At 40.5% G+C, this 19,976-nt stretch overlaps 1 protein-coding gene across 4 annotated transcripts in view; it reads right to left on the reverse strand.

Moving 5' to 3' along the window:
- Positions 1 to 19,976, reverse strand: part of NOL4 (nucleolar protein 4) — a 633,075-nt gene that overhangs the window by 355,709 nt on the left and 257,390 nt on the right. For all 4 annotated transcript variants that reach the window (XM_069220100.1, XM_069220098.1, XM_069220102.1 and 1 more), the window contains exon 4: positions 2,692 to 2,803. In XM_069220100.1, coding sequence (XP_069076201.1) covers positions 2,692 to 2,803 — 112 coding nt within the window. The remainder of the gene's footprint in view (positions 1 to 2,691; positions 2,804 to 19,976) is intronic.

The following is a 19,976-nucleotide window of genomic DNA, read 5'->3' on the forward strand; positions in this document are numbered from 1 at the left end:
CCTTTCTCTAACCCTCACTCCCTGCATCTGATGTAGCAGATGCAGAGGTTGCATCTTCTCCTACCTAGCAGCGAAGACACAGAACAAGCTACCCTTTAATCTACAGCCTGCTCCATCTCCCCCAGAGGTCCAAAATAGCCTGAAGACCTGGCTATTCAGCTAAACAGATGGACCCTGCCAGCACCTGGATACCCTTGGGGGTGACAAGTAGCGCTCTACAATCTACTGATTGATTGATGATATATGTGAAGCTGGATATGGGTGATATAATAGTATATACCTTCTAGTCATTACTTATTCTTAGTGAGTTGAATGACAAAGTCTGCACTCAGTGTAATGGAATTACTGGTAGGAAAAAAAATCAGCACATTTCAACATAGCACTGTTTGCTTACTACTGCTTGTGTAGTTGTCTCCTTTGCCTAACACGTGGTATCTCCTACGTCTTCTTTCTTTGCAATGGGACTCTCAGTACTTGATGATTATAGAGAAAAAATGTGCGCTTCTTTCTGCCACTGGGACTCTAGAACCCATCTTGCTAAGTCCCCCTTCCACCAGCAATATGTGATTGTGATGTTGCAAGTCACAGAGGAGCCTTGCGGCTATGTATAGGCACAAGACCACCTGACAAGTACCTTTATAAAGTTCAAACACTCCTGAGTGACTTTCAATGCCCTCATTACGTCTGTTAGCCTCTTGTGTCATGCTGCCAGCCCTAAATGCCTAGTGCCATCTTGCAGACTTGTATTTCTGAGATGGTAGTTCCAGTTTTACCAAACCATCAATACGTCACACTTATATATATATATATATATTTATATCAGCCCATCATATGACGGTTTTATGACAATAAAATGCTCCATTTTCTGTTAAGATGCATTCAAATTGATATTTTGGAGACAAACTTTAGGAAACTGCCACTCAAAATAAAATATGAACACAATGAGGCTCTGACCCTTGAAATAAGGTCACCTAAGCATCAACATACACCAATACATGTTGGTACGTCTACAGACATTACATTAGTCACTACGCTGCCAACCACTATAACATCCACACAAGTTTGTAATGTTTTTCATCACTATTCCAAGCCCAAACATCATTCTTACAACTATGCCATAGGTTCAGATTTGTTTGCATGATTCGCTAAATAAATTATTGTCTTTCTTAAAAGTAATTATAACTTTTTAAATTACTTGTCCCTACAGAATTATCAGGCCACTCAAATGAAGGCCTTAGAGGGAAAGAGCCAACAACATGTCAATTGCAGATGGTGGCTAGCTCCTCTCTGCTCACCTCATGAGGAGCCTTTCAAACGGGTGGGATCAGAACAAGAGGGCAGCGCTCTTGAGGAGCCGGGCATGTTGTATGAACAACCTTTTACAGATGCATCATGGCCCTTACCATCCAATCTCTTTCTCAGATAACTTTTGAACTCCGCTTTCTATGTAGGCTGCTGCTTTACACATCTATTTGTCACATTTTCAAAGTACTTTATGTGTGCCAGTACCTGCTGGTGCTCGGCAACAGCACTTACTTCTTAACACCAGCACATATTTATGACAGCCCACCACATGGTGATGCAAAATTTAAAAAGTGCACTTCAGCAGAGAGTTTACTAATTTAATATACGCATTACAAAAGTGAGCTATCAGCACATGCAGGCCTTACAGGTGTGGATGACCTGAAATAGTCCAAACTGTCACATTTGTAGCAGTGTGATTGTTAGTAGGCAGTGTCGGTACTACCAGGTGGTGCCAACACTACCAATGCACGGTGCAAGCTGTAGAGGCTTTCTTCAAAATATCTTAGGTCCTCAGCCATTATTATTCATTTTACAAATTAAGCATTGCACTCTAGATCATTTCTCACTTTCTCTGTAAAGTAAATTCACCTAGCACTGGATTGGATAATTCTCTTTCTTTCTACGGGTCGACTAATCACTGCCACGTGACCCTGCTGCTTACATGGCAGACACTGGGGATGCTGCACTTCCATAACAGAGGTTGTCTCTTGGCCTAAAAAAAGACCAATTCCTACAGTGGTACCTGTTGCATTACAAAATTCACTAAATTCATGCCAGACTATCCATACCCATTTACTCCTTTTCTAGTGATCCACTTCCTCCAGGAGGTACTTAAACACTGCAGGGATTATTTTCGATACATAATTTTTGTCTTCCTCTGTATGTTAACTCCCTGTCATAGAGAAGAATGGTCCCTTTTCAGAAGGTAATAGACTACAAGAGTCACAGTGCTAAATGTGTTTGTCTATCTCCACACAGGTGTAAAAGCTAGTGCGGCATATGTGCTCCAAGAAGAGCCTTCCTCTTCTGGAATCTGCCCCTCCACACCCCGATCCACCACTTCAGCGGCCTGTTCCAACTGAGTGAGTGCTTGAAATGGAAAAAAATTAATATGAAAGTGCAAGTACTCGGTATTTCAGGGTATCTGTTTGCTGCTGAGGTGTATGGGCACCTTCCAATTATAGCTATTGCACTTCTGCTGAGAAGTGCTGGCACTCTCTCTCTTATGAAAGAAGTGCAGTACTAAGTACTTGACAGTACCTGCCCATTTTCTGAATTCTGAGTGGATAAGGACGATTGTCTCAATTGAAGCACGAAAATGTAAAGGATACTTTAGAAGCACGAAGTTATACTAAGCTAAACAAGTTCATTTGACGCCAATCCTACCTTTGTGCTCTGCGCCATCTGGGTTTAAATGCATTCTCTTCTGGCACTCCGAGCAGCTCATTAGAAACCGTGTCACTGCCTCCCTCGGCAGGAAGGCGTACGTCTCGGAGATCTGCGGTGAAGAGGAAGATGTAGGTGTTACTATGCAAACAGGCGGAACACGAGGTAACACCAACTGATTACTGCACCAGGCACGCGGACGAAGCGCACATCACCAGGCGGCACAATGAAAAAGCATGTTCTTCAAACCGAGCACTACTTCAAGGAACAGCGGCCTAATTTGGCTGCTTCTTACCTAATGACAGTGACCGCCCACACTGCGGTGGCGACGAGGAATCACCAGTCTCCCACGGGTATATCAGGTGAGCCCTGCCTTTCACATATAAAGACTTGGGATTAGGATGCGATATTACTAATAGCTAGAATCCTGCAATGACAGCTCTCTCTTCTTTTACAAGAAGGGTTACCAGTTTACCTTCCTTAAAAAAATGCTGGCCGTGTTTTTTACGGTTTACTATACAGGCTGGCCAAAACGAATGTGTATATAAACATATCACCGACCGTTTGTGCCAAGGCATTATGCCTCTGTTTGCTCTAAGAACCATTTTGAAACAAGTTCTCGAATACTTTTTATAACTGATTTCTTTATGTGTTTTCTACTTTAAGTGTATGCTGTGAAAGGGAAAATATTTTGGAGTTCAGTCCTTTCCCCAGTATTTTTACAGGCTTAGAATTAAAAAATACAGGCCAAGCCAGCAAACAAAAACAGCCAAGTGGCAACCCTATTTACAAGAGAAAAAATTCATATAGGTCTATGTTTGCAATGGTCCATTTTAACAAATTCTGCAAAAATTACTCTGCGGAATGAAAGTGATACTAAGGTGTGAAATTCGTTTTTGTTCCCACCTGCCGTGGGTGAGGCTTGTGTAGTGTACCCCCTATACTCAGTGTACTACAAACCATCGCAGAAAGTGCTTAGGCCCACATCTAGACCTAATATTCCACAAAAGCCATAATCAGGTCCTGCAGGCAGAGCCTGCTTTGTTCCTAATGACATTCCAAATACAGTTACTATCTGTGAGGATCTGTCTTTTAAGGTTTTTATTGACTGTATTACTTACGCAAATATTGACTGATCTGCATCCATTACAGCAGCCTGTTAGTTTTTATCAGCCTCCACAGGATGCTACATTTAAATGCTTCGAATCCTTAAGGGATACAAGTGCAACTGACTAACTTAAGAAATACTGGCCCTTATTTATGGGAAATTGGCATAGGGCAGCACTGCAAGCCTGCTTGCTGTGCTGCTCTACACCAATGTGAAAGGGAAGGAATGCGCAGTATTTATGAAATACAGTGCATTTCTGTCCTTGCCCCCTGTGCTAGTTCGAAATTGGCACCCTTGCATGCAGAATTGTTTTTGTGCAGCAAGGGACACATTCCTGAACAAAAACAATCGTGCGAGTCATATTCCTGTTTCTTTGTGTGCTGCAGAAAGCAGCACACATGGATAGAGGAATAAACAAGGAGAAATTAAGATATTTCTCTGGGAGCCGTAAGGTTTTAACACTTCCCCAGGTCTATGTGATTTTGGAAAATACGGCAGCGTCAAAATCCATATGTGTTGCATGAGAAAACCCGCAGCAACGTCCATGGAACGCCTCCCTGGTGCAGAGTAAGGCAATGCAGCAACTTGCGCTGCTTTGTCCTATTCCATATCTCTGAGGCCACGCAAAGCCACGCACAGGGGCTGAGCATGGCCTAATAGATATGGGTGAGAGGCTTGCGCCCCCAGAGTGTCTAAAAAGTGATGTTCTAGTGGCGCAAGCCTCTCATAAATATCGTCTATTTTTTCTGCAAAGGCGATGGCATTCAATACTTATTATTACGTTACAACATGACAGTGGTAAAGAATCTCATAAAGTGTGTCACAGCTGTACTTTTACAAATAAACTGAGTGCCCTGAACAGATTCACGTTAAATAGTATTAAAACTGAAGGGACCATGATACTAGACACTATACTACTGAGAGCAAAAACATAAACTTTGTATTCCTAATCATACAGATTAGATGGAGTTGTAACCAACGTCTGCTTTAAAGATTTCAATAAGAGTTACAAGTAGAATAAAGTATGTTAATTACCTTGTGAAACTATGAAGAAAAAAAGCATTTACAGAGCAAATAGGTCCACATTTCCTAGATTTTTGTTTTCAAAGACTAAATAGAGTGCAGGCTTTGGGTCATCATCCTTCAGCCTCTGTTGCTTATGACCATTATTTGGAGACAATGTCAATCACATCTTGTAAAGCACAGAGAAGTATTTTTCTTATACATCATGCTACTGGCTACTACTCCCTCATCTCCGTCCTCCTCGTCCCAGTCCTTACCTGTGGGGTTACCACCTCTGACAGAGCTTCTACCCACGCTAGAGATCCATGATCCCTACTGCCTGAGGCTGTCTTCTATTTCCATTAATAGAATAAATTCCCCCACAGACCTACATTCCTGTGTTTTCTCTGTCATCGCCGGCCAGGGGTAAGGTGTGCTTTACTATTATTCATATTTGTATTTTTTGGTGTTGTTACTCACAGGTTTTTTGGCGTTAGGTCCAAAGAAGTATCTGCACCACTTAGCAGCATGCTCGCCTGGGGCGGAGAGCCCAGTTCACGCTACTGTTCGGGCTGTGGAGGAGCCATGTCCGACAGTGTCAGAGGCTGGGTTTGGCACGTCTGTTAGTGCGGCAGTTCTCGGAAGGCAGTATTGTTTTTATGGGGTCACAAACTCTTGTGGGAGTGAGATTTTAGCCACCCAGAAATGTTTTAAAAACAGGGAGAAAGCTGCTTTAGCGCATTCATCCCTGTTGAGCATTATGGAATGGAGGAAGGCTTTCACAAAGGAGCACAATGTTGAATCACCTCCTGATGGAGAGGAGGAAGTAAGGCAGATTTCACGCACAGAGCTGCAGTCTCTCATCAAGAAGGCCGTTGACTCCGCTTTCTGCATTTAAAAACAAAGGGTGGAACATGGTAATGAGGATACTGACTCTGAACCACGAGGAAAATATGGTGATGGTTTACAATTAAAGGGCCTACTTAAGCATATCAGAGAGAACTGAGATTGCGTGCCGGAGCAGCAAAGATGGCCGCTCAGTAACGACGCACCCGAGCTGCCTAGGACGTTTCATTATCGGAAGGAGGCATTTTTGACGGCCGACGCCTTTTTGTTTCTCCAGCTTTTGATGTAACAGCAGTATGGTGAGTTTTTTATTTTTTAAAAACTCTGGTATTTTACAGAGTTTAATCTTTTCAACCTGCTGCTCCCTTTCTGACATGAATGCGGCCGCCATTTTGAGAGGATTATGTTTTCATTTGCTTAAAAATGTTTTTTTTAATCTTTTGGTTATTTTAACTAATGTGGAGAACTTAATACTTTTTTGACACTCTTGGATGCCATTTTTGAAGGTATTATTAACATTTTATTCAGGATTTTCTAATATAATTTTCAATTTTTGTCATCTGAGGTGACCTAATTGACGTTGCAGTAACATCAACTAAACTACTGTATTAAATATACACTGTGTTGCTGAAATGGAAGTTCCTCACACTTCAAAAATATCTGTATCCTCTGCTTCTAATTCTAATGGTCGTAAAGACTCCGGGGGCCACAAAAGAGTTAAAAAAGACCCTTCCTCTCCAACTAAGTCTCCATTGCCTCTCACATTGGATGACATTATGGATTAGCTTAAGTTAATAAAGCCCTTTGTTATGGAGACAAATATTGCGTTACAGCGAATTGAAGAGAAATGGTCACATCTGGATTCTAGACTTTCTGAGGTAGAACAGAGGGATCAGTGACATACAGGATACTACTACTAAGGTTGACAATCTGACTAAGGAAGTCATACTACTCAAAAAACAGACAGAGGATTTGGAAAAATCGTAATCGATGAAACAATCTTCGCATTTATGGCATTGCTGAAGGCTCAGAAGGCCAAGATTTGATCACATTCTTGCAAAGATTGTTGGTCTACAGAATACTACAGCTCTCAACATTCAGGGAGCTCATTGTGTTGGTCCCCCTTCTACATCAAAACCAAGAGGAATTATCGCCTTCTTTCTACAATACTCAGATTTAATGACTGTTTTAACTGCCGCCAAACAACGTAAACAAATGTGGTCGGGCCAAAAGATTTTCTTTAGCCAGGATGTGGCCACGGCGACAGCCAAACGAAGGAAGGAATTTCTGGATCTCCGACCAGCTTTAAGATCTATGAATGCTAGATTTGGTCTTATTCACCCTTGTTTCTTTAAGGTTGCCTTCAAGGACAGAACCACTACTTTTGAAAACCCCTCTGATCTGAAACAGTTTACATATACTCACAAAGGGGAGGCAATGGAACTTAGCAAGACTTGATTGGTTAATGTGAAATTCTTAAATTATTTATTTCTTCCTTACAGATATTGAAACCGCTGGAATTTCAAGTTGAGAAAATCCCCTTTCCGATTGTGTCTATATTCCTGTATATCTCAACATCATAGTGTTCTTTCCCTTGTTGGTAAGTTACATCGTCAGTTGTTCAAATTGTAATGTATTTATTCTGTTTCATCGTCTCTCCTCCCTCTTGTTATCCAATTATTGTAGTTCCTCTGGGGTACTGTTGCTGATTGGCCTCTTTTCTTTTTCTTGCTCCTCCCTTTCTCCCATGCAAAATATTTTTCTTCTTTTTAAGACAATTATGAATGAAGCTTCTTGGCTTTTTGTCATCTTTTTTTTCTTTTATCAATGGGGTGCTTTTGCTACTTCTTTCTTTTTCTTTCTCTCTTGTATTTTCTCCTTCTCTTTCTACCTTTCTTTCTTCTTATATCATTTTTTATGCCTTACAATGCAAGATTGGCATCAACATGTAACCTCACTTAGATATATGTTCATAAGTTTCCCTTCCACCTTCTTCTATGGTTCACATGTTGTTTGTCTCTTAGGTTTCGGTAAGGTTCTGTTGTCTAAATGTCTTCTATTATTTAAATGACCAGTCTTTGTATTATCTCATGGAATGTTAAGGGCTTACGTAATCTAGTTAAGAAACAAAGAGTGCTCCAACATCTCTCTAATTGAATTGTCAAGTTGCTCTTGCACAAGAAACACATCTTAAAGAGCCGGACTTTAAAAGTCTAAATAAAAACTGGGTTGGTCATGTTTTTGGGTCCTCTGCAGCTCATAATAAGAATGGGGTAATAATTTTGTTTCACAGATCTTTACAAATACAAATTGTGGAGGAGATTAAAGATGTTATAGGTAGATGGATTTTACTGACAGTTAAGATTAATGGTATGCTGTTTTCCATTTACAATGTTTATGGTCCCACTGGAGTACAGTCTCAATTTTGGGTTAATTTTTCTTCTTTATTACTATATGGCAACTCTGAAAATCTTGTGGTAGGAGGTGATTACAATCAACTTATGGATCCTTTTGCAGATCGTCGCTCTCAAACTCGTTATATCCCCAATAAAATGCAAAAAACATTTCATCAAGCAGTCTCCTCCAGAGGCTTACGTGATATATGGAGAATTGCTCATCCAGATGTATTAGAATTCACGTTTTATTCTCCAGTACATCACTCATATTCTAGAATAGATTATATATTTGCTACACAAAATGTTTTACAAACAATTTCACATGCTGACATTGGGTCTATTCTTTTATGAGATCACGCCCCAGTAATTATTGATATGAACCTTCCAGGAAATTCCTCCTTTTCTAATAGCTAGAGGTTTAATAAAACTTTATTGCAAGATCATTTATTTATCGAACAATTTACAATGTTTTCTAAAGAATTTTTTATGCACAATTTACCTTCTGATACTCAGATGAATTTTATATGGGATGCATTTAAAGCTACTGCTTTAGGCTTTATTATAGATTATGTTGCCACTAAAAAGAAAGAAAAATCTAAAGTTTCCTCTAAATTGCTCACACAAATAAAGTGCCTTGAGCATGAATATTTGTCATCTAACAAACCAGATACCTTATCCAGGTTGATTGATGCTAAATTACAATACAATAAGCATTCCTTGGAAAGTGCATGTGGAACTCTACTCAAATAAATTCCACATTTTATGGTGGGAAAAATAAAGCGGGTAAACTATTGGCAAATTATTTAAAGATCAAAAATCAAAAGTCTAAAATTACTGTTATCACAGACACATTTGGAAACAGAAACACTAATGATTTAAAAATCCTGGAATGCTTTACTGACTATTTTACTACATTATATACTCCTGAAAATACTCCTAATATGGCTGAAGTAGATACCTTCTTCCACTCTATTCCTTTGAAACAAAAAGTAGATTTGTCACTATTAGACTCTGACTTATCTGAAACAGAAATTAAAAATGCCATTACCAAACTTCCTAAAGATAAGGCCCCTGGCCCAATGGCTTTTCAATTGAATTTTATTCAACTTTTGCATCTATTTTAGTTCCAAAGTTATTAACACTTATACAACATTTCATATCACAAGATCAAGCAAAGGGCACTTTTTCTGAAGCTTTGTTGTGTTTGATTCCTAAAAAGGATAAGGATTTATCCAAATGTGGAAATTATAGACCCATATCCCTTATTAATGTTGATTGTAAAATCTTTGCAAAAGTCCTAGCCTTACGGATTAACCATTTTATCCCAGGCTTAATAGACATTCATCAGTCAGGTTTTGTTGAGGGGCGATACATATCGGATAATTCTACAATATTATCCATCTTGTTTCTAAGTCCAGGGACTCTATAGCTGCTATAACTCTGGATGCTGAAAAAGCCTTTGATAAGGTTTGTTGGGATTTTATGTTTGGAGCATTAAAATGGCAGGGTTTTAGTCCTCATATTATTAAACTTATTAGTATTTTATACTCCTCACCCTCTATATCTATTTTAGTCAATGGTAAACAATCCCATTACTTCCCCCCTGCACAGAGATACCAGACAAGGTTGTCCTCTATCACCTATGTTATTTATATGAGCCCTTGAGCCCCTTCTAGAGAAAATACATAGGTTGTCTGATTTTTATAGTTTTAAGCATAAAGACACAGGGGGTCATTCTAACCCTGGCGGTCCGCGACCGCCAGGGCTAAAATGACGGAAGCACCGCCAACAGGCTGGCGGTGCTTCCCTGCCCATTCTGAACGCGGCAGTAAAGCCGCGGTCAGAAAAGGGGATCCGGCGGTTTCCCGACGGATTTCCCCTGTCTGGGCTGAATCTCCATGGCGGCGCTGCAAGCAGCGCCGCCATGGAGATTCCGACCCCCTTCCCGCCACCCTGTTTCTGGCGGTTTTTACCGCCAGGAACAGGATGGCGGGAACGGGTGTCGTGGGGCCCCCGGGGGCCCCTGCACTGCCCATGCCACTGGCATGGGCAGTGCAGAGGCCCCCTAACAGGGCCCCAGCATGATTTTCACTGTCTGCTTAGCACCCTTGCAACACCGCCGGCTCCATTCGGAGCCGGCTTCTGGGTTGCAGGGCCTTTCCCGCTGGGCCGGCGGGCACTCCCTTGGCGGGCACCCGCCGGCCCAGCGGGAAAGCCAGAATGGTGAATGACCCCCACAGACATTAAATTCACAGCATATGCTGACGACATTTAGCTTTTTAACTCTAATCCTCAAAAGACTATTCCGGAATTTTTTAACTTACTACAAGAATACTCAAGTGTCTCAGGTTATAAGCTTAATGTAGACAAATCAGAGGTTTTGCCAATAAATGCTTATTGTCTACTCGACATTTTTAAAGATACTGGTTTTACGTGGAACTCTAAGCATATCAAATGCCTGGGCATATCCTATTCCAACTCTCTTAAAGACACTATTCGAACTAATCTCAAAGAGGTAGAGTCAAAGATTTTGAGATTACTTGACCGATGGTATCCTCTTTATTTAACTTGGTGGGGAAGATTGGCCACAATTAAAATGATGTTGATGCCCATTTAAAAGTGTTATTTATCAATGCTCCCAGTTAAACTTCCTTCTAGTTTTAAAAAAACTATAAATACATTATTTATGAAATTTTTATGGAACAAATGTAAATCTCGTATATCTTTAATCAAACTACAGGAACCTAGAGATAATGGAGGTGTACATTTTCTGTGCCTTAGAAGATATCACTCTGCATTTGTTTTAAAACAAATATGGTCGTCCCTTTCTCCCACTTTTCATAACGGGACTTCTCTATGGAGTCAATTGGAGCACTCACAAATTACACCATTTACATTTAGAGATAGAGTTCAGCTTCCCAAACCTCCTAAATCTCTTTTCTCTCCGATATTAACTCATTCTATTTCTATTGCCAAGCCATTACTTCTTGCCTCTCACTCCTCATATGAGAACCATAGGCAAACTCCTATATGGTACAATAATGATATTAAATTTCATAGTAGAACTTTAGCTTGGAAAGAGTGGATGCACAAAGGCATTATAACTTTAGATCATTTATTTTAGATAATGCTGTACTTGAATTTCAAGATATTCAAGAGACATTTCATACCTCCTCTTATTACGCTGTGCAATACCAAACTCTCTTTGCTATCCTCTATAACTTGTTATCTCAATCTTTGGAGGCTCCCTCTTCTACACAGCCTATTTCCCAGCCTCATAATTTTTCCTCACAAGTCCCAGCGCCCTTTATATACAGAACCCTTACACATACCAGTCTTGTGAGACCAAAGTCTAAAATAGAATTAGCATGGGAGCAGGATTTCAATCAAAACATTCCTATATCTACATGAAAACAAATATGGTCAAAACTCCATACAACATCCCGTTCAGCATCTACAACCCAAACATTATTTTACTTTTATAATAGGTTGTACTATACTCCTGAAGATCTATATAAATTTAAACTTACTACAGACAGCAAGTGTTGGTCGTGCTCTAAAGAAAATAGCCATTATATGCACATGTTTTTTGAGTGCCCTTCAGTTCATACTTTTTGGGAACTAGTTTGGGATAAAGTCAATCAGAATTTGACCATCAATGTACCTTTCAATATATTACATATGTTTTGGGTAGTACCTCCATCTATTTGGCATTCCCAAACAATGCTTGGTAAATTGGTTGATTTACTCATTGCTAGTGCACTGCAAATTCTAACTTCTAATTGGAAAGATACCACGAAAATATCTTTGTAGCTTGGTGGAATCTGATCTGTTATTATCACAGAATGGATCAAGCAAATGCTAATACTACTCAACTGTTAATTAAAAGGGATAAGCTTTGGCTTCCTCTCATCTCTTTTCTTTTGCAACACAAGACCTTTCATATTACTGTTAATACTTCATGATTGCTTTATTGTAAATATGTGATTTTTAATTTGCATTGTTTAAATTTTTCTTTTCTTTCCTTTCTCTCTTCTCTTTCTTTCTTTACTAAAACATAACAAAAAAAAACTATTATTCTATGGTACAATATTTTATTCCGGTTGTGTATACAAATTGTTTTTATAGGTACAATTATCTTTATGATCTTTTTTAGTTACAATGTATTTATCCTGTTGTACTAGTATATGCTAATTTATTCAATAAAGCATTATTAAATTAAAAGCATATCGAAGATGTCTTAGGATTTGAGGAACAACCCCAACAACAGGAGGGGTTTTATACCCAATACAGTTCTGTGCCGTCTGATGATCTGACACTGGCTGACATAATCAAGTCAATTGTTTGCAAAGAATAGAAGGATCCTGACAAACAGTCAATCTCTCGTTTTCTAAATAAGCGGAATCAATAGCGGTGCTCAAGGATTTTGATGAACTTTTCCCACAAACTCCAACAGTAAATACTATGCTGGCAACAATGGCTTCTACATCAAGTCTAGCCTTCAAAGATTCTACTGTGTCAGATGTGGTTGACGAGAAAGTTGAGGCATCAGCCAAACACTCTTATGCTACAGCAAATGTTTGTACTTGGGCGAATACTTATGCAGAATGCAAGACAAAAGAGCAACAGGGCACTCCAAAATAATAAGTCCAAGATGAGTAAAGTTGCAGGAAATATTGTAATCCTTTGTATTGGGAAATCGAATTAGTACTCAAAGATTGTTCAAGTCCACATGTTAGAACAGGCACATGAGAGTTCAGAAACAGCTAACACGTGTTTCGTCCTCACAGACTTTTTCAAGGCTGGAAACAAACAAATGGGAACTCTTACAAATAAAATCAATACCATCCGGTAGGTACAATAAACAGTGATCTATCAGATTACATTATATGTGGGAAAAATGAACCCTGTCCAGTCCAACAAGGAGAGCGCTCGCGAGACGCTAGGGGGGCCACGAAGAAAACGCTGCACTAGGTGCTATGCACCAAAACAAGGAAAACAAAGCCCTCCTCATGCTGTGGATAGTTGCAGGGGTCAGGGGCCACGGCACCCTGCCCCTGGAGACAGAAGAGGGGGAGCACAGGGCTAGCAGGCCCAACAACAGGCCGGCACAAGGGATGCAGATGGTGGCAGATCCTCCTAGTGACTTTGTAGGTCAGCACAGCAGCAGCAGTCCAAGGTGGGTTCTGGTGAATCCATTCAGCAGCGTCCTGTGTCCCATTCCAGAAGTGTTTCTGGTGTCCCAAGAATGTCTCTTCATGTCTAAATTGTTGGGAAAAATCTCTGGTACTTATACTCAGTTTACTGTGTGTTTCACAAAGAGAGGAGAGAGGAGGTTCCAACCAGTTACATCTGGTTCTGGGAGTGGCCCCTCTCTCCTCCAGCCCAGGCTCCAAACATCAGTTGGGGGTAAACAACCTTTTTGTGTGGGGCCAGGGCACAGCCTTTACAAATGCAGGTGTGCCCCGCTTCTCGATTCTCACAGCCCAGGAAGACTATTCAGTATGCAGATGCACCTCTGTGACACCTCCACCCTCCCTATGTACAGACTGTCTGGAAAGTATGCACAAAGCCCAAATGTCACTCTGTCCAGACGTGGATTGGAGTCAAGCTGCAAAACATCAGAGTAATAAGCTCAGAGAAATGCTCACTTTCTAGAAGTGGCATTCCTGTAATAGCAATAAAAAATGGACCTACACCAGTAAGCAGCATTTCTCACTACTATTACAATCATACCGAACATGCCTACACTACCCCTCATAAACCAGACAATACCCCCTATACATAAGGTAGGGCATTTCCAATGCAATCCTATGAGAAAGCAGAGCTCACAGCAGTGAGAAACCAAGTAGCCTGTTTGTCACTACCAGGACAGGCCACGCAACCAGGCACATGTCCTGCCTTCTACATACATAACACCCTGCCCATTGGGCTAGCTAGGGCCTACCTTAGTGGTGACTTAGATGTAGTAAAAGGGGTGTTCTGGGCCTCGCAAGTAAATTTAGATCCCAGGTCCTTGTGGCAGAAAACTGCACCCGCAGGACCTGTGTTAGTAGGCCTGAGGAAGTTTTGACAGGTTACTTCTGTGGGTGGCGCAAGCAGCGCTGCAGGCCCACTAGTAGCATTTAATTTAACAGGCCCTGGTTATAGGGATACCACTGTACAAGGGACTTACAGGTAAATTAAATGTGCCAATCAGGTATAAGCCAATCATACCAAGTTTACAAGGGAGAGCACATGCACTTTAGCCCTGATTAGCAGTGATAAAGTGATGAGAGTCATAACGTCAGCCAAAAAGGGTCAGAAAAATTAGGAGGAGAAGGCAAAAGATTTGGGGAATGACCCTGTAGAAGGGCCAGGTCCAACAGTGCCCAAATAGTTTGAAGATTGTACTGCTAGGGACAATTACAGCACATATTTATTTGATGGATATATTATTTGGAACACTGAGGCACATACTACCTGACACCAGTGCGCCATAACCATTGACAGTACACATTCCCACATGATTCAGATATTTTCAGATTACAGTGAAACAGAATTTTAGACTTCTGTGATGATTCCTTTTTATTGCAATCATTTTGCCTGGTGTTATGAGGAACTTCCTTTGTCTTGAGAATACAAACCTGTGGTTTCCTCCTTATGCATTGCAAATTAGCAGGATCGTAGCTTCAGGGGAGGTGTTTGGCGTGTTGCCCCCCCCCCCACCAAATAGATGCATTTTCTGATAAATAGTTGGGTACAGGTACTTTCTGTCAGCTATGGTGAAATGTCAGTCGGTGTCACCAGGAATTTGTGAATGAACACAGAGTAATACGTACGCACACACTCTACCTCATTGTTTTGAAAGTCCTCAAAATATATTTTTTTCCACAAAATATCTTAGTACTCCTACCAATGCAAGTTTCTCTTCCCTTCCACTGCCACTCTCATGCACCCTGCTTGTCCTGTAATGTACTTAAACATTATGGGGGTTATTACAACTTTGGAGGAGGTGTTAATCCGTCCCAAAAGTGACGGTAAAGTGGCGGATATACCACCAGCCGTATTACGAGTCCATTATATCCTATGGAACTCATAATACGGCTGGTGGTATATCCGTCACTTTACCGTCACTTTTGGGACGGATTAACACCTCCTCCAAAGTTGTAATAACCCCCTATATGCCAGCCTGATTGTCGGAAAATCAGAAGATCAAATCCCCCCACTCTTACTGTCCAAGCTATGCCCCTGCAAATGTGGCTAAAGCTGTTCTATTACTATCGAAAAATAGTTTTCTGCTTGATTTGTGATCACTGGTAGTTATCTAGGAATCTTTGAGTGGTTTAACGCTGCCCTGTAAATATGGGACCCGCCGAGGAAGATTCCTGCGGCAGAGTGGCGTGCAATGTGTTTTGCTGTGGGCGTTTCCATGCAACACCCATTGCTTTTGACACTGCACCAGATTTTCTCAAGAGTAAACCTGAGGCAGCGCCAAAAACTAATGCCACACCAGGGGTGGCGTTAAAGTGGGGCTATAAGGAGAAATACTTTTAGTTCTCCTCATTTTTGCTTTTTCTATGTGTGCTGCATCTTGCAGCACACTCAGAGAAAAACTGCATTATTGTTTGTTCATGTGCAGGAAGATGCACAGGAACAATCATTCCCTGCAACGCAGGCACCCTTGCACTATGGAGCAAGGGTGCCTGCGTTGGCGGTAGGCAGCTAATTTTAACGCCAGAGCTAGAGAACCCACAGGGTTGCGCCGTATTGATGTAAATATGGCGCATCCATGTGTTTTTGGAATGTCAGAGCTCAGCACTGCCAAATTTCGTGCAGCTCTGCGCTCCAACATTTCTTTGTAAATTAAGCCCAGTGTGTCTAGGCTGGCTCATGTAATCTTGGTGACGCTAGGAATCAATGAAGGTCGTGGCTGGAGTAAAATACCACAGCATTGCTATTAGAGTTGTAAATTACAAATATTATTATAAGTCAGTACACTGATCTCAGCAAAACAAGCATGTAGAGGGTGAGTGTTTAACCGAGTTGTTCCTCCTATTTGACAAATTCTGTTTCTTAGCTTTGCAGATTTAGAGACACTTTCACTCCTTGCATTCCACGTTTTCAGAAACAGCAATGGCCTTTGAAGGAAAATATTTGTTGAGGCTAAGAACAGTGCCAAATATTTAACAGTGTTAAGGGGAAAGAGGGCCCAGTGGTTAAGACTTCATTTTTGAAACCATGTGGCATACCTTCTCAACTTGGTATCTACATTAATACATTTACATGCAAAATGGTATGTGTATGTCATTAAAAACATAGAAAATCACATCAATTAATTTCCTGAAAATATCTGCAGCAAATAGGAAATCTGTGAGGAAAGTGCAGTTAGTGGTGGAAATATGCACTATTATGTGGCATCATAAAAAATCTTTTATGATTTCAGTGACCATATTACAAGCTGAACACTTACAAGAGAGAATTGGAAAGTGTGAAGCCTACTAGTATTGGTGTTTCTTTCCTACCAGCTCAAAGGGCATTATTAGAACAGTACAAGAAGTATTATTTGAAACTGTGTATATCAAATCCAGGCAAATCAAAGGATATTTTTCTAAATCATAAAATGTGCCAAGCACGTTTGTCGTTATTGCTACAGAAAGGTGCTTTCCTGTATTTCCCCTAGGAACAAAGCACTTGGTTGATAACTCCTAGCCTTTAAAGGGGGCTAAGGGGCAAGTTAAGGAGAAGACTAGAAAGCTGGCAAGAAGGTAGGGATTAAGAATGCCTCAATGGACAAGGTTCAACAGCATAGGGGATAGAAATATGAATGAAGCAATAAGCATGCATTGCCCTGCCCCTTCCCCCCAGGCTAGCAAGTTCAGAGTGTTCAATACCTCTTAAGAGGAGTTCAAGGAAACAACGCTTGCCTTGTAGGAAATAAGGGGGCAAATTTAAAATAAATATAGAGCCATCACTATGACTCATGAGAATGATCTGATACAGATCGACCTAAATGCCAAAAGGTTCCTCCCTGATGGTTCAGGTAGTGCACACAGTTACACATCTTCTTGCCCGCATAAAATGACAGATAGTTGCATTATGTACTCGGTGGGCATTGATATGCTGGACTGGATAATGGATCTGAAGAAGTTAATGGACAGTAGGATATCAGGGTCTGTGCCTCGTGATAGAGATCAAGTTTTACTAATACATTAGTGGCATAGAAGTGACACAGAAGTTAGCATATTCATTCATTTGAAGGCTTGACAGAGAATACTAATGTGAAAATGTAAAATGTGCTCGTTTGAATTATGGTGGACAATGTGGCCTCCATTCGTATTTAACATCACGTTTTAACATAAAGATATTGTGCATTTATATTTGAGTGATACTGACATGGATTAATGCTCAAAGTATTATCTTTAAGAAGAAACAGTAGAAATGAAATATATTATGAGCATTAAATGATCGTGAAGTAGTCATACTTATATTGAATTAAATGGAATTTTATTAACGTGAGTTACATGTGTGCTGAAAAATGAATGCATTCTTAAAGTTGTTTTAATATGCTGTAAATAATCTTTGCGGTAAAATAAATTGCTTTGCATATATGATTCAATTGTAAGGTGCACAATAGGATTTGTGTCTATTAATTGTATTAATGTGCATTTAGGCTTTCTTAGCTGGACTAGGCATAAAGATTCATACTTGCAGCAGTAGAGGAAAATTAATTGCTTATTCTGTTCCCTCTGACCTGAATTTTTCCCTAGGTTGCTGAAGTGATGTTGAATGTCCTATTGTATTAAAGACGAAGAACATGTTTCAGTGTTAATTATATAACAATATTCTAGCTGTCAAACAAGACAGGAAGCTTCAATACATTTCATGTGAGAATTGTTTAGCTCCTTCTGTGTATTTCAGAGAAGGAACTCTGAGGTAACAAACAACTAGAAATTGTTAAATGTTGGTGGAATTGCATGAAATCGTTGAATTGACTAAATGCTTTCTCTGAGAAAATCTGGAATATTTGCAATCTTGATGGTGTCTTACCTTTGGATGCTGAATCTTGTGCCTAGGATGAGCCCACCTGAAGGACCAATTGGAAGACCATAGATATTTCTAATTAGTGAGAGACCTTGAAACTTTGAGCTGTCTGCTGGAGGAAGTCTGCCGTAGTTAGTCTGCCTAGTAGTCTGTCAAATTAGGTCTGTCTAATAGACTCAGAGCCAGAGTCAGTCTAGTCTACCATGGCCTTGAGTCTGCCGCTTTCGTCTCCTGTCCCTCTCCTAGTCTTCCAATCAGTTTCCTCTTAGTCCTAATTGCCCCACTTGCCTATGCTGTTTAGTACTAACAAGACCAAGCTAATTCTGAACTGTAGACCTTTCCAGTGTGCAGCCTGTGTTCTGCACTGTTCTGATGCTGCTGTCTACTGACGTCATGAGAAGGTGAACGGTCCGCTCGATAAAACATTCCTGTCTGCTGTCCCATGAGGCGAGGAATAACTAAATGTGGTTTCTTGTTTCCTTTTCAGTTTAGATAATTACACCAGCATAATTTTATAGAGAGTTGCCATAGTTAGATGATTTTTCCAAATTATTTTTGTCATTCCCTTTTGCTTTTGCCCGCATGTGTTAGCCCATCCCGACACACGCAAGTTCAAATTGGTGTTAGAGATAAGGATGGCCTAGCTCTGACACCAATTGCCAAAATTGTAATTTGATGAATTACTGATGTCATCATCATCTGCTTTGAAGTCTGAAATTAAGGTGCATATTGCCATTTTGCTGATTTATGTCATTCTTTTACAGTGTTTAGCAGTATTGATGTTTAGTAGGCTAAATCTTTTTTGACGTATTGGTCAACCTATGGTTTTCATGTATGTTTATGATTTAGTTTTGCGCACCAGATACGTTACATTGATTTTGGGATTGTAATAAAGCTTTGAAACTTTATTTGGTGTGGAGTTTGGTTTAGGGTTTAAATTGTTCATGGTGTCTAGAATTGTTTATGGATCTTATGTTATTGATATGTGTTGAACGAGTCTGACTAATCCACTCCTCACTGTGTTCAAAGATCCGGTAGATTTCTAGTGATGGGATAAGGTATGGTGTCTCACCGAAGCACTTGTGGTTTCTGAACCAGAGGTGGGAAGAAGACCTCTGTGAGCGCGCCAACAGTTTTTGGTAGCAGAGTTATGGTTTTGTCCTATGAGGAGGAGAATTAGAATTTGCCCACATTGTTATTTGTGCTTATTGAAGTGTAGAGGTTGATGAAATGCTAGTGTTGTGTAACAAAACATGTGTTTTGAGTAGGGTTTGGCTTGCAATGCTTTTGGATAAACTGTGGTGAAGTGTAGTGCATGAAGTGAGTAGGGAGTCTGCGTACTCCAAGTAAATGACTCAGGAGTTTCCATACTCCAAGTAAGAGAGTGGGGAGTTGGCGTACTCCAAGTGCATGTTGTGCTTTGTGCTCAAAAACTGCCCACGTGGTTGTTGTTGACAGGTCCTGTAAAGCCTAAGACTCTGGGGTATTGTACAAGTGTATGGAACTTGTTATTTTTTGTCTGTAGTGAGCTGCTGGTTGATCGAGTGCTGTCAACAATACCAGTAGATTCCTTGAGTGTGTGAGTTGCTGGTTGGTATTAGGTGAATCCTGAGTGCACAGGGAGAATCCATATCAATCGGAGTGAGATTTGCAGGTGAAATCTTACTTGCGCATGTGAGAAAGCCATAGTTGGAAGAGTAGCTGTTTGTGTGAAAGGCCACAGTTGAAAGTCCCGTACAGCTTTCAAAGCTTTTAAGTCCTACCCCTAGTGAGCAGACAGGTTTGGTTTTTTTGTACTCGCAACATTTGCATTTAGGTGTTTTACATGAGAGGTGTATAAGACGGCTCTGAGGGGAGTCAAGCTGCTGAGTGAAGTGAGTGTGATGGCATTTGGTACGCGGTGGGATAGG

Source organism: Pleurodeles waltl, chromosome 2_2 (genome assembly GCF_031143425.1).
Source record: "Pleurodeles waltl isolate 20211129_DDA chromosome 2_2, aPleWal1.hap1.20221129, whole genome shotgun sequence".
In the NCBI taxonomy this organism is placed as follows: Eukaryota; Metazoa; Chordata; class Amphibia; order Caudata; family Salamandridae; genus Pleurodeles; species Pleurodeles waltl.